General features: G+C 35.5%; 1 protein-coding gene across 8 annotated transcripts in view; it reads right to left on the bottom strand.

Annotated features, from left to right (window-relative positions):
- Window positions 1-16345, bottom strand: part of OPA1 (OPA1 mitochondrial dynamin like GTPase) — a 90819-nt gene that overhangs the window by 50639 nt on the left and 23835 nt on the right. For all 8 annotated transcript variants that reach the window (XM_065876931.1, XM_065876925.1, XM_065876929.1 and 5 more), the window contains 13 exons: window positions 13344-13448; window positions 11600-11686; window positions 10832-10945; window positions 8840-8920; window positions 8640-8714; window positions 8240-8311; window positions 8057-8156; window positions 7236-7366; window positions 4538-4610; window positions 4373-4445; window positions 3000-3115; window positions 2025-2089; window positions 1186-1262 (listed from right to left, as the gene is read on the bottom strand). In XM_065876931.1, coding sequence (XP_065733003.1) covers window positions 1186-1262; window positions 2025-2089; window positions 3000-3115; window positions 4373-4445; window positions 4538-4610; window positions 7236-7366; window positions 8057-8156; window positions 8240-8311; window positions 8640-8714; window positions 8840-8920; window positions 10832-10945; window positions 11600-11686; window positions 13344-13448 — 1169 coding nt within the window. The remainder of the gene's footprint in view (window positions 1-1185; window positions 1263-2024; window positions 2090-2999; window positions 3116-4372; window positions 4446-4537; window positions 4611-7235; window positions 7367-8056; window positions 8157-8239; window positions 8312-8639; window positions 8715-8839; window positions 8921-10831; window positions 10946-11599; window positions 11687-13343; window positions 13449-16345) is intronic.

The following is a 16345-nucleotide window of genomic DNA, read 5'->3' as shown; positions in this document are numbered from 1 at the left end:
GGACACTACTAAGTTCCATTTTGATAATCTTCAACTGAGCAAATGTAAGAGTTACAGAAAATATTCATAATAAATGGCAGTTCTGCTCCAAGCATAATAAATTCTTAAAATACTACAGACTTCATTATAAAGATAATTTTTATATAAGGGATTTGTTAATTAAAATATGATTATGAAAATTTTAAATTTAAGCTATTTATACATAGCTTGCTTGAGGTACATGGAAACTATTTTGGTTACTGCCATTCCAACATATTTAAGAGTGCCAATATTTACATAAAACATAAACTGAAGGTGACACTTGGTCCTAAAAGCGATTTGCATGAGTATTTTTCAAAAGAATGCATTTACTTGCTATTTAAAAAAAAATCTCAAATAGGATTCAATTTCAAATGTGATTTGTACAAAACATATCAGACACATATTACAAAAGCACCAGTGTTCTTATGCAGATGTGAGAATTTGAAAGTAATATACTCTTCTCCGTTTACAAATCAATTTTCTCTGTAGTTTTGTTCTCTACGTGTAATCCAACAAGAGCAACCAGTTTTGTTAGACTGTTTGATACTTAGCTAAAGCACAATTTGATAAAACTTTTACCTAAATGATTTTACAGAAATCAAAATTATGTATTTATTAAGTATAAGATAAGGAAAAACCTAAGATGAATGAAGATTTCAAAAGCGCGTGAGAGGGCTTCCCTGGTGGCGCAGTGGTTGAGAGTCCGCCTGCCCATATAGGGGACACGGGTTCATGCCCCGGTCCGGGAATATCCCACATGCCGCGGAGCGGCTGGGCCCGTTGAGCCATGGCCACTGAGCCTGCGCGTCCAGAGCCTGTGCTCCGCAACGGGAGAGGCCACAACAGTGAGAGGCCCGCGTACCGCAAAAAAGAAAAAAAAAAAAAAAAAAAAAAAAAAGAGCATGGAGAAAGTTATCTTTCGGAATATCTCTTCTCAGACATACAGAATAAATACATAATTCATTATACTTAAAATATTTAATTGGTTAGACTAGGATAGTGGTTAGATTTTGCAAAAAAACATACCTTTATGTTCTTGCCTATTTACTAAGTGTTTGGGGGGACAGGCCAAGGCTACAATAAATCATTGCTTTATCAATCTAAGTTTTAGTATTCCATTATAATTCACATAGTAAAGTCTTTGAGGAAAGGTCAAATACTCACCAATGTTTTGGTGTAACCTGGCTCAGACTGATAACTTCATCGAGGATTTCATTTTTAGCTTTTTCAAACAGTTCGTTCTAGGCAATATAGATACACGTAAGTAAGATTTTCATAAGATAAGTCAATTTGCCCTGCCATGATTTTCAGAGATAACTAAAAGGAAGGCCTCTGACAAGCTACTGGCTGGACTTAGGTTTGAAGCATGCCTGACCAACAAGTAACGCTCTTCTCTTCTAGTCTCTTTCTTTAGGAATGCCAATATCCAGATAAGGACAAAGACACTGACACACGTCTACCTTATTCAACTCTGAATGCAGTTTTTCACGGAACATTTGTTCAGATAAGTTTTTTACGTAACAAACATTATGTGAAAGTTACCAACGCACATTAATTTAGTGTATTACTAACAGTAATCTGATGCTGTGTTTTACAACTGATGGCATTTTATAATCAAGGAAAACCAATACTTAAGACCTATTAACTTAGAGTATAAACAGTGAAAAGGTTAAAAAGCTGATATATAATTTTTAAGTTTACATTACATAAATATGTTAATTTATAAGACCTTGAAAGACTATTCTTCACCTTTTCAGAAAAAGATTTTGAATACTTGTTTGGATATCCTATGATCCCTAATTACTTTTTTTATTATGTAATAAATAATTTATTTGTAAAAGGGACAACTGTTCGTGGAAATGTATTCTTGCAACTCTAAATTAGTAATCATGGTTAAAACCAAAACAATTTAGCTTACCAGATTTTGCTTGTCAACATAAATTTTGTTAGAGCACAGTACTAAATTAGATATATACAAAATACATGAGGTACATAAATATTACCCGGTCAAGTTCTCGCAGGCGAGGATAGTTATTCTTCCACTCAGTTTCAAGGTTAAAACGTGTTGCTGAGGAAGAAGGAAAAATGCTCAAGTTTGAGGATTCTCTTCAGTTCCAGATGCAGTGGTTAAAGGCTATCTCTCACATATCTGCTATATTAACTGAATTTCTGAGTGTGCACAGATAGCTCCTGAGTACTCTGGGCTCTCAATATCTCAGAATAGCATTATTACAACAGTTTTCCGAACTAATCCCTTCGACTTTAGTTTCTCCATTTTCAATCCACAAAGCACACACCTGACACAATTTAGTACAGCTGCTAAGAGCATGGGACTCTGAAGTCATACTACCAACTCAATCCTGATTTTGCACCCCATTCAAACCCTGGGTCTATTATCTATTACTGTTTGATGCTGGGTGTGTTACTTAGGTAAATTATTCTCTGCCTCAGTTTGCTCTTCTGTAAGATGAGAATGACACTTACAAGGTTGCTGAGGGACTAATGGGAAAAATAGGTAGGCTTTCCTAATGAGAAAATGGGCGGAGGATATACTCTCACCAAACGAAACTACAGAAGCAAGCAAAGCCATGGAACCAGAAAGCATGGTATTCAGGAACCAGTACAATGTAGCTGAAAGTACACTGTCTGCTCTGCTTCCCAACACATTTCCTCTCTTTCCTCTAAAAAGGCAGAATCTGAGTTCTCTATAGTTATACTAGGTTCTTTCTCCCAAACACTACTGCAAACTTTCTATTTAAATTTTGTAATGTTCTCCTAGCAATGTTTCCCCTGAAAAGAAAAATCCTGCTCTCATACAACTGAAGATTTGTAGTTTTCCTTTTCCTACATACTATCTTATAGTAAATGAATGAAAAGCAACTGTTAAAGCAAAGGAAGTAAAGAATCTGATGGATGCCCAAGACTGCCAGCTAATAAAGTATCTAAATTTGAGAGTTTATTTTAAAAACCCAACTTACCTTTGAAACTGTCGGCCTGTTGTTCAACTGACTCTCGTACCATTTTCCAAAAGCAGTCCGAAACAGCAAGGCTGAGATTTCTTGTAGTCACTTGGTGTGCCTTTAGCATGCTTGTCCTACAAAACAATAACCAGAGCTAAAGTATATTAAAGTGGCAGAAAGGACAATACTATCACCAAGTTTGAGAATGTGCTTGTTATAACATAATGAGAATAGCCACTTAATCATTTTATACTAGGGCAGTCCAATGAACTTTCTGTGATGAGGAAAGTAATCTATACCCGTGCTGTCCAATATGGCAGCTACCAGTCACATGGGGTTATTGACCCCTTGAAATGTGTGGCTAGTGTGACTGAGGAACTCACATTTTCCTTCTATTTAATGTTAACTAATTTAAATTTAAAGACTTCCCTGGTGGTACAGTGGTTAAGAGTCTGCCTGCCAGTGTAGGGGACATGGGTTCAAGCCCCGGTGTGGGAGGATCCCACATGCCGCAGAGCAACTAAGCCCATGAGCCACAACTACTGAGCCTGTGCTCTAGAGCCCGAGAGCCACAACTACTGAAGCCCACGCCACCTAGAGCCTGTGCTCCGCAACAAGAGAAACCACTGCAATGAGAAGCCCGTGCACTGCAACAAAGAGTAGCCCCTGCTTGCTGAAACTAGAGAAAACACGTGTGCAGCAACAAAGACCCAACACAGCCAAAAATAAATAAATAAATTTAAACAAGCACACAAGGCTAGTGACAACTATAATGGATAGCATAGTTCTACCCACTTGCCAGCTCCCAACCCAACAGACAATTCTCAAGACTACGTGTGAAAAGACGACCTTGACTTACTATACTAATATAGAGGCAAACGCACTCTTCCAGTTCAAGACTCTCTACATGTTATAATGTTTTAAAATTCAGTTGCCCTTTAGCTTTTCCTCATTGCTTTTCTGTCAGTATCTTATTTTCTGTTAATTTCTGTCAATATCTATTTAAGGACACCCCTTTCACACTCCCACCCCTCACTCCAACTTTCCCCAATACTGTAAGAGAAATGTGTACACGCATTTAAACATGTAAGTGTTGATTTTAAAAAATCATCTTATAAGTATAACAACTTAAGTGGTGTCAGTGTGGTCTCCAATGCCCATATGCCAAGGGGCAATTTATTACAACAGCATGTACTGTACTGTGTGATAAACTGCTCCCAATTCTGTCAGAGTAGCTTGAGGACTTGCTTATTAAATACAGATTGCTATTTGGGAATTCAATTCTGGAAATTCAATGTTAAACTGATAGCTATAAAACAAACTTTTAAATGAAAACAGCTGAAGTTACTCCCTCACTATAAATTCTTTAAATATTTAAACAAGATACCTACTTTAGGAGTTTTGAATTCTGAAAAAATTCTTCTTCATAGTCTCTTATAGCTTCAATGCTTTCAGAGCTGTTTCCTAGGGAGAGACGATGGTAAAGTTCTCACTAAGAAAATTCATTTTTATTATTTGAAAACAACAAAAAACTATAATAATCTGTCTTTGCATACCTTTTCCTGTTACAACAGCAAAATAACCTAGAGCTTTCATTGGGAAGAGTTTTCCTTCAATTATCTGCTGAATCTATTTTCAAAAGTGGGAAAAATAAACAGATGTAAGTTGACGTAATTTTTAAAGCATAACATGCTACTTAGAAAGCAAATTTAATAATGCTATATATGTATATGTTTGGGTAAATATATGTCTGTACAAAAGTACTGAAATGTATTTCAATTGCTATATATGTCTGCACAAAAGTACTGAAATGCATTTCAATTGCTCTTTGAGGAAAAAATTAAATACATTTAGTTTTGTTATATTAAAAATGTATTGTTAAAACTTAAGTACCAAAATTAGAACTTGGAATGACATATAGAGCTTTGGAGTCAGGCCTTAGTTTGAATTTCTTCTCTGGCACTTACTAGGTGTGTGGCCTTAAGTAAGTTACTTAACTTTTTCAAACTGGTAGTTGAAAAGGTTATATGATACTTAACACAGTGCCAGGCATGCAGAAGCACACAATAATAGTAGCTTCTATTATTATTTCCCCAATATCTAAATTCTAACAAAGTTGGACAGTCTTTTTTTTTTTAACTCTATAAAAAAAAAAATTTGGATCCAGTGGTTCTCAACTCTTTTAGGGTCAAAACTCCTTTTCTAAATGAAATAAAAACTACAGACTCTGTCTCCAGAAAAATGCACACTTGCACAGAGATCTGTCATTCACACATAACATAAAAGAGTTCCTACTCCCAGAAGCTCATTAAGATTAATACTGAGATAAGAATCCCTCCTCTAAGACAAGTTACATTTCTAAGCTAATGCTGAATCTTTGGTATAAAAAAAGACTGATACAAGCTTCAACTGTATTCAAAGGAAATGCAAACTCATTATCCTAAAGAAGAGGAGAAAAATGAAAGGAATGATGGGAAATGGGAAGGAAGCGCAGAAATTTGCTTCTACCTCATTTCTCCCCTCCTCCCTATCAGGACCAATACTGCCAAGGGCAGGCCTTACCCTTAAAAACAACGCTAAGCTAAGGTCACCGAGGCTGTACAGAAAAGAGTTAACACAGCAGGCCTGAGATTGCTGTCCTCAGAAAGGCCTGCCTGTCCTTGGCTGGCATCTGGGAACTTAACTGGTAAACAATCCCCTACACTGATATAAAACTTTCCCTAAATAACAGTGGCTCATTGTGCAATCCATGTGGTTTATGCTGAGCATCTGCTTTCCTTTGGGCGTCTGGAATCTTGGTACTTGAGGGTGGCTACATGAACAGCCCCTGATAAAAACCTTAGGTGCTGTGTCTCTGATGAGTAACTTGTTGCTGGCAGGATTAAGCATTTCCTGTATGACTCTTCTAGGAAAGAACTCTTGGAAACTTGGGCTTGGTTTCCTTCAGATATCACCTTCTGCACCTTCTCATTTTGTAATTTTGCTTTGCATCCTATCATTGTAATAAAATCTTAGGCGGAAGTATGACTATGTACTGAGTCCTGTGAGTCCTACGGAATCAGGGAGCCTAGGGGTGGTCTGCCTTGGGAACCCCATCACAGAGGCATAGTCCTACAGAGTTTCGGGTGGGAAAAAGAGAAATTCTAAGCAGTAGCCAGAGGGATGGGTACTTATATCTGAAGTTGTTCCATGGGGGATGAAGATATAATAACAACAGATGATAGCCACCATTTACATAACACTTTTGTGCCAAGCACTATTTCAACCACTTTACGATGGATATTAAACTCTATAAATTTTCATTACCTATGAGACAGTACCATTAATATCTTCATTTCCAACAGATGAGAAAGCCTAAAGCACTGAAAAAGTAAAACAACTTACCTAAGGTTACACCACTAGCAAACAGTAGAGCAGATGTGAAACCAAGCAATCTGGCTACAGATTGTGCACTTTGACCCACTTTGACCCACTTTTTTATGCCTTCATAATTAAGTAGAGAGCATGTCCTAATAAACCTTGCACACAATCGTACCTTGAAATAAAATTCTTTCCTTGTTAAGGGAGGAGGAGAGAAGGGACACTGAATACCATGAATAGAAGTCACAGAATCTCAGAAATGAAAATGACCTAGAGATCAACTAGACTAACAGGTTGGATGGTGCACTGACTGGATGCAGAAAAGTAACAAGATTTGCCCAAGGACATGCAGCTGGTTGGTGGTAGAGCATGGATAAGAATGCTGAGCCTTGACACCCTATCCAATGCCTTCTCTATTATGAAAATCTGCCTCACAGTCTTTCATCAGTTAAGAAACGTAATGTTTATCTGAAAAAAATACATAAATCATAAAAATATTTTTAAAAGACAGGACAAAATAAAATAAGGCCCAAAAGGAATTTAAATTGTCACTAGTTTTACATTAATTAATGAACATCAACTAAAAAAAAAGTTTAAACTATAACAAAAAATACTACAAATGAGGTTAATGACTATGTCAACATACAAAATTTAAATTAAATTAGAGTAAGCAACATTAGCAGTTTTAAGTATTTGAAGCAAACTGATTACAATTGTGGAATTTCACTTATACCTGGATATTGCACTTAAGTAATTTACTATAACTATACAATACTTTGTTTTTAACGAGAACCAAGAAAAATCTCATTACTACTTGTATTTCACAAGGAAATTTTTTATTCCCCCAACCAGTCCCTGTCATAACTGGAGCTTGTATAAAGAACTTGCCCTCACCCTGCTTGGACTAGCCACATTTTTCTCTGCCAGGTCTACTTTGGTCAAAACAAATATTGTCCTTCTTCCATGAGGATCCATTTGACTGACCAAGTCGGTAACAATGCTGCGTTCAGCATCCACAGATCCATCTGAAAAAAAATTGAAAAATGACATTGTAGGGCTTCCCTGGCAGCACAGTGGTTAAGAATCCACCTGCCAGTGCAGGGAACACGGGTTCAAGCCCTGGTCCGGGAAGATCCCACGCGCCAAGGAGCAAGTAAGCCCGTGCGCCACAAATACTGAGCCTGTGCTCTAGAGCCCGCGAGCCACAACTATTGGGCCCATGTGTCATAGCTACTGAAGCCCGCAGGCCTAGAGCCCATGCTCTGTAACAACAGAAGCCACCACAATGAGAAGCCCGCGCACCGCAAGGAAGAGTAGCCCGCACTCGCCAAAAGAGAAAGCCCATGCGCAGCAACAAAGACCCAACGCAGCCATAAATAAATAAATAAGACACTGTAATGGTTACAAAGTAGGTTTTAAAAACTTCAACAGGCTACATCCTTGTGTCTACATTATAGTAAGAAAATTTTCTTAATATTTTATCTTAGTTATGAAAAGACATTCTAGCCAATAAAAATGTCTATGATGCCTACACAGTGAAATTTATCAAAATATCACCAATTTCAATTCTATTTACTAATAAAACGAAAAAGTAAGAGGAGATGACAAAACATATTTATTTTGTATGTTTATGTAACATGCATATGTAGAACAAAGCTTTGATTGCTAAGTAAGGAAGAATATTAGTGCAATTAAAATCTTTCAATAAGACTTACCTTGAATACATAGTATGATAGCATTAGGATTCTGCATATAAGCTTTGCTGATACTGAAAATAGTTTCTTTTGTGTCAGGAGCCATGCCTGATGTCACAGTCTTGAAGAAAAAGGTTTTAAATGTCATTATAAATGTCTTTCACAATAGGAATAAGATAAAACACACATTTTGTAGATACTTACATTAATCACACCTGGTAGGTCAACAAGCACCATCCTCTGTAGTCCAGGGCCCTTTACATTTAAGGATATGGTCTGTGCAGGGAAAAAAAAAATCCAAAAACCAAAAGACTAATTTTGGGAAGCAGCTTATTAGGAATTTTTTGGTGACACGTATTTTGAAAATTCTGTATCTCATCCATTCAGATATGCAGCTCAGAAAAAAATTATGCTTTTTCTGACCATAACAGTAATTATCATAGAAAATTATCCACAAAACAATATTCTTTGGAATATTAAAAGAAAAGAAAAGACAAAGTATCTTGGAACAGCTGCAATCTAAACATCAATGTTAACACCATGATTTCAAACCATAAACATTGGATTTCCATAAAACATTGTTGAAATGAATTGCAACACTTACCTCAGGGCTAACAGTACAGCCTTCTTTCACGTTTTTTCTCATTCGGAGTTCTATTTCATGTCTTAATGCTGCAAGCTATCAATGGAAAGCAACAAAATCCTAAGGAAATCTTCAGTTAAATATTCCATTTAGTTGTCTTTTGTAAGTTTACACATGTTATAAAAAGTTACATACATAAACCTCATACAAATTCTACTTACATCTTCCTCTTTGGTAAGATCAAACTCCCGAGAACTATCTTTAAACAAGGCCACGTGGTGAGGGCCTTCACTGAGAGTCACCTGAAAGTAACAGAAAATTGAGAAGACTGTATTTACAATTCCTATTAATTCCCACAGCACTTATATGGTTCTCATTTTCCAGTCAACATTATACGGAGTACCAAGCAGAAAGCCATCAATCTCAAAACTTGAAAAACTAAAAGGAAATCTTGCATTTCACTTCAAAGGCAAATTTAGGCAAAGGACAATTCATTTATTCAACATCTATTTATTGAGAGCCAACTGTGTCAGGCACTGCAGATGGGGGAACTCGAAGAATTGACTGTAACTGGTTTAGGCCTCATTATATACTGGGAGAAATATACAGAGAGAATAGGTCTGTGTAGCAAAACCTAGGATGCCACAGAGGAGAGCAGTACTAAGGGCAACTAAGGCAGCCTTCACCCAAGGAGTGACATTTGAGCAAGAAATTCTCTAACAACTTACATGTCAACAGTCAGTGGTTTCATGAGAACTTCTAAACTTCACATTCCTTAACTTTTCAGTTGTAACTTTTCAAGCTTCTCTATAATGATTCGATTTCACTTTTAAAAAACAATTCTGTCTACTAAGATTAGCTAAGCATACAGAGGATAACAAATAAAACCTAGCTGTTTGAAGACATCAGAGCAGCCTGGACTGAGTCCAGGACCCCAAAGGATCTGGATGGGTATATTCCTGCAGCTATTTTCCCTCAGGGCATTTGCTGATTTGTGGCACACGGTGGCCTGAAAGAGAAGTTTAAAACTTGTAGCCATCTCACTGTGTTGAAGAGACAAAATCGGATTCCAGGGCTATCAAGCAGCCACCATCTAAGATGCCAAACTCTCTGAGAAAAATGGACAGCAGAAATAAATCTCCAAAAACTGAGCCCTACATTCTATGCACAATTTCCCTTTAAGGCATTTGCACATTAAGGAACAAAGAAGCTGTTAAAAAGAAGTCAAAATGTTAAGTCAAGATTCTGGCAATTTCACTCTTCAAGGGGAGACAAAAATCTGGAGTTTAGAGTCCATGAAGGAGGAGAAGTCCTGGTAAATACTAGTGAAGTAATGACAAACTGAAAAGAGAACAGCCTTGTCCGTTCCAAGGAAATCTGTCCATGATATCTGCCTGCTGGAAGAAAGTGAACTCCTTCCTAAAATATAGTATCAGCCACAGCCACTACAATTAGGGTGCTGGTTACAATGTAAAAGGTAGGTTCATAATATTTTTACATTTTATTACAGAGCATGATATAGTCAGTTCATTCTTTTCCCCCTAAATTTGTAATATTCCAAATGCCCATCAACAATAAAACGGATCTATAAAGTGTGGTTTATTCACACAATAACACAAAGCAATGAAAAAGAAACTAGTTTTACACAACATGGTTGAAATCACAGCCAGACCCCAAATAATAATGCACTGTCCGAATCACACTAGACTGCCTGTTGTAATTATAAACAGACCTCAATTCTGCGAGACTTCAGCATCAGCCTCATTGTCTCATTTTCTACCACTATTCTAGCCTTCATTCTTGGTGACTTCAATTTTCCATTTCTCCAATCACTCTATACCTACTCCATCCATCAGCTGAGTTAAAACATACACACACATCCTTGTGTCTACATTACAGCAAGAAAAACTCCTGATCTTTGTTCATGCCTGAGGGATGCCGCCTACTGATTTCTACACTAGCAATAATTCCAAATGCTACATATCAATTATTTCTTTTGTCAGAATTCTTCATTTTAACACAATGGACAAACTTCATTAAAGTGACTACTTTTCTGAGGAACTTCATTTGGCCTATTTTCCTTTTTAACTGAAGTAGAGTTGACAAACAATATTATGTTAGTTTCAGTGTATAACATAGTGCTTCAACATTTAAATACATTACAAAATGACCACCACAGTAAGTCTATTAATCCAGAGGGCCTATTTTCTTACCTTAACCGGAGAACGTGTCATCATCTCCCCAGACCCTCTAGGGAATATTCGTGCTTGAGCAATCATTTCCAACACACTAGTTTTTCCAGCACTTTGATCTCCAACCACAACAACCTTATGACAAAATAAATACCACATATTCATATCTTTTGATACCAACTTAAATTTAATAGATTTGGAATGCTGCTGAGAAGTTTTAGTCTTAAAAATTATCCACAATTAAATGATTTTAAAATATCATCCAGAAAAAAATGATGGTTCATACATTGATGTGTATTGAAAACATAAACAGCAAAACATTAACTGGATCCATTATTTACAGCCAAATTTTTATTAAAAACTTATGCTAATTTAAACCACTAGTTTTAAAACCACATTAACATTAATATTCCACAAATCTTTTCCATAGCTAGTTTACTCTTTACAAAGACATTTTCAATTCTGTAAGGTTAAATTTCACTCATGTACCTAATCTTATCCACCATTCAGGTATTTTAATATCATGGATATCATGAATACCTAATGCCAAATATCTGAAAGCCTTACTTTATTATGCATAAATATACGTAAACCAATGGACCAAAATAAAGAGTCAAACAATATTCAATGCTTAGGGCATCACCTAGAACACATGAATATTATACAGAAAATTTTATGTCTTTGTCTATGTCTATACATATGTGTATGTATTATGTATGTAACTTTTTAAAAAACTATAGTGCCTTTTTGCTAATGGGCAAGTTCACTGTGTACTAATTTTTTACTTACCCTTGGAAGATGGTCTTGTGTATTATAACTGGCATCATAATCGGACAGAACATCAAGAACTTCAGAGTACATGTCAATCAAAGATTTCTATAAAATTCAAGAAATTAATAATATAAAATAGTGAAAACATTTTTAAAAAACCACAGATGTGTCGATAAAAGCTGATACATTCAAAATGTTTCCATAATAATTGTATTGCTTTTCCTAGTTATGCAAATAAATATTCCTAGTAAATGTAAAACAATACAGAATAAAATTCCATATGTTCTTATCAAATTTATTTTAAAGAGACAGTGATTTAACACAGTATATTAATTCATGATTTCCGAACCTTCTAATTAAATGGCAAAAGAAGGAGGTTATTGTTTAATACTGAAGAGCTAACATTAAGTGCCCAACAAAGGAAGACCATTAACACCAAAAAACGCCCAATAAGGGGTCAGGTGACCAACTGAAAGGAATGTTTGGTGTATGCGTCAGAGTGGGAGAGAAAGAGAGACTGAAGAACTGGTAAAGTAGAGAAAGAATCACCAAGATTATTGTTAAATCAGTATGAATGATTAGTGTACACTGATAACTGGGCAGACTAAAATATGAGAGCACCAGGGGCAGACATCTCAGTAAAAACAGTATCGAACACGGTGCCTGGAAAATTATAAGCTTCAAGTATTTGAGGAATGATTGAACATATACACAGGCCTGGGAAAAAGGTTACTATCAAGCATTTAATAATTAAAGGTAAGTTTCAGTGCCAAAGTAGGAACAAAATGAGGGTCTACACTGCCTTTCATCTCTCAACACCTAGAAATAATTAAAAGGAAAGCAACTGTTATCCCCTCCACCTAAAAATAAACAAAAAACTTTTCGAATTTTCATTACCATTTCATTTTATGAGAGAAAATACAATTTCTCAGTGTTAATATATATAATTCTCAATATATATTAACACTTGGATGTGGTTTTTTCCATCTGCCATGTGCTGACTTATAAATAAAGCCATGCTATTTATTTGTTTTATGCAGTCGTAATTTGGAGTCACAACTATTAATACATGTTGGTTAAACAGGGCTATGTATCTTTGGACCTTGGCTACAAAATGAATGTGCCATGATTTATTGCAGTTTTGCTACGTACATATTCTGTTTACTTATATGACATTTAAGTTAAAAGAATTACTTCAATTTCATTTAGCACATAAAGGTTGGTTTAGTGGGGAATAATAAGATTTAATTAACTGATAATGGTAATTACCAATGTGCTGATGATAACAATACCGGTATGCTTTTTCAAAAATACTTTAAAATGTCTAAGGAACCTTCCAGAAGAAAACATTAACTATTGTAAAACTGGTGGAAGTGGCCTCTTCATTGACGGCAATACAAGTAAGGCAATGAAAATAAGACATATGTAACTTTCTATCAACTTACACTGCTGGTTTTATAGCTGTATAAATTAAGTAAACCTAGAGATAAACTAAATATTTCAGAAAAAATAAACTGATTCACAAGAAATGACTCTTGAAAGTATGAAAATTTATGGATATAGTATAAAATAAATGTTTGAAGATTATAATTTGTGAAAAGCCTTAACATAGGAAGAGACCTCCCTATCCCCTAAGCATATCAGGTTAGAAATAAAAGGATGATAGAACCCTTTGCAGTTCCTTAAAAACCGGTATTGATCAACACACAATGTGAAGTGGTAAAGTTCTGAGAGCGAACAAATTAAGACAAACTTAAAGTACCTTAAGCTTTCTATGATGGATGCCTTTGTCATCTTTCTGTAATACTAATTTTCTCAATTCTTTGTTCTCCTTTTCTAGCCGTTCCAAGATTCTCTGGTACTTTAACTGCAACAAAATAATACACATAACTTTGCAAGAAAAAGATGGGTTAAAAAATAACATTAAGTGTAAATTAAAATCTTCCAAGATCCTGAAGCAATATCTCCTACCTACTTAAAATGAATTATTTCATTTAAAAGTCATCTATGAAAATGTTGAACAAATAAATTATGAATATTATCTCAAACAATGAGCTTCATTATAGTTTTCTATTTCAATTGGAATTTTGTTTGGAAAAGTTTGCTGTTTATGTTGAAGAAATTATTAAAAATACTAAAAATGAAAGGACTTGAAGAAGGAAGTTCTTAAGTATCCTCTATGAAGCAATATTTCCTATTACAACAAAATTTTAAGTCTTCATTAAAGGGACATTTGACAAAAATTCAAACTCTCCCCATCCCCCATATTATTTTATAAAAATGATATAAAATAAAAATAGCTAACAGTACCTGACTATTCAGTATGTGACAGGCCCTTTACTGACTGTTTGACTTGCATTAACTCCCGTAAGCCTTCAAGTGAGGCAAAGGTTATACAGATTAGGAATCAGAGGTCAGGGATGCTTGGTAGCCTATCTAAGGTCATAGAGTTTTGAATACAGGTCTGAGTTGAGGGGTCAAACTCTTCCAAGTTTTGGTAAGTTTCTGTGGCCAGAAATTACACATTAATTTTTAAAATATTGATATAAGAACAATTTAAAGAAAACTAATACATTTAGACAGGCTTTTTTGTCAAAGTAGATGCTTGGCTATACAATGTTCTTCTAGAATAAATGTGATCCTTTTCTAACTGGTCTTCTCTGTACACTATTATTTCTTCTCTAAACATTAACAATGTTCAGAAAACTATTAAGAATTACTCTTTCCTATAACCAACTGGATGTTTATGTCCAACTTACAATAACATGACCCTTATAATGGAAAATATTTCTTAGAAAATGTTAGGTTGTTATAATCTTCCAAGCATACAGTAAATAACAAGAGATCATGGCTCTATCCTCAGAGAATGTCCAGCTTAAGCCAAATTAAAGAAAATATTATGTAATAGTATGAGACAGATAGAACTACAGGCTAGATTCTATTATAAAAATATATTTTTACAGAATTTGTTCATCTATCTGTAGTAATAGTATATATAACAAAATACTGGTAGTTATCTAAGAATTAGATCTGTGCTGTCTAATATGGATGCTAGCCACTAGCCACATGCAGGTACTGAGCACTTGAAATGTGGCTAGCCTGAATGGAGATGAGTTAAGTATAAAATACACACCAGATTTCTATAATTCAGTAAAAATACATAAACACCACATTAATATTTCTTATACTAATTAGATGTTTAAATGATATTATTTTAGATCTGCTGGGTTAAATTTATTATTAACATCAAAATTCTACCTATTTCTTTTTGTTTTGTTTTTTTTGCGGTACGCAGGCCTCTCACTGTTGTGGCCTCTCCCGTTGCCGAGCACAGGCTCCGGACGCGCAGGCTCAGCGGCCATGGCTCACGGGCTTAGTTGCTCTGCGGCATGTGGGATCTTCCCGGACCGGGAGACGACCCCGAGTCCCCTGCATCGGCAGGCGGACTCTCAACCACTGTGCCACCAGGGAAGCCCTCTACCTATTTCTTTTCATCCTTATTTTAATGTAAAAATTTTAAAGTGCATGGCTTGCATTATATTTCTACTGGACACTACTGATATAGATAACGCTATTATTACATCATGAACTCTCCATCAAAGTGTTTGTCAATGCCTAGCAGCTGACAACAACTGTCCAAATTGAAGGGTTGATATCAATAGGTATATATAGGGGTGGTAGGATTTCCACTGGCTCACTTCCTGGTAAATATGGAATCAATTATGGGGTCTACATTTTCTGGGGCTGGAAACACTCTTCAGTACAGGTGCCAATCTGCAGTCTTCCTAGAGATGTGTTGCTGGGTCATCCTGCAAAGACGTCTAGACCAGTAATTCTCAAACTTAAGAATTCATCAGAATCACTTCAGGGTTTTTAAGAACAAAGATTGCTCAGTTCTACACCCAGAGCTTCCCACTCAGTGCAGATGGGATGGGACCAATAATCTGCATTTCAAACAAGTTCCCAAAGGACATTACTGATGCTAATGCTGCAGAGACCACATTCTGAGGCCAATGACTCTCAATCCCTGGCTGCAGACTGTAATCACCTGGCTGGGAAGCCATAACAAATATATACAGTGCTGCTCAGAGCACACGCTATTCTAACATATAGTCAAGTGTAAGAATAATGCATAGATATTAAGAAAACCTGGGACTCAAAATATACTAGTTCCTAATTTCATCTGGATTGTCCTTGTATTTTTTTCCCCTAAAAAGAGAGACCCAATAAGTCTTTTTAACTTATTCTTAATTATTGCATGTCATTGTATCTACATAGAATAACTAAAGATAGAGTGGGTGATGGGGCAATTTTTCACTAGAATGTTACCTACTCAATTACATTGCACAGAAAAAGTCTTTAATGATAATTGTTATCATCAATTATAAGAGAATAACTTTTCATAGTAGTGTTAGAAATACCTTTGGAAAGGTTATTATCTGATTGGCTTTGGGCTTCAGAGAAGAACTGTGGTAGACTCAACTCCAATTTCTTTAATTGTTACTTAATTAGCCTATTAATGTAAAATTGCAAACATAGATTTATATAAGGACAGGTCACTTCATAAATTAGTTAATTAAACTTATTAAGTTCCTTCATTATTCCTTATTTCTCAATTAGTTTTTGCATTTTGCGGAGCATCTACTTAAAATAATAAGGTTCTATCATTAAGCCACTCTAAATTTTGCTTTGTTAAAAAGATACATTTCCATACCACCAAACTTAGAGTTTAAGAAAAACTTTCTGGTTCTTTTTACTCATCAG

The sequence above is a fragment of the Phocoena phocoena genome, chromosome 4 (assembly GCF_963924675.1).
Source record: "Phocoena phocoena chromosome 4, mPhoPho1.1, whole genome shotgun sequence".
Classification (NCBI taxonomy): Eukaryota; Metazoa; Chordata; class Mammalia; order Artiodactyla; family Phocoenidae; genus Phocoena; species Phocoena phocoena.
This window is presented reverse-complemented; position numbering and strand designations above follow the sequence as displayed.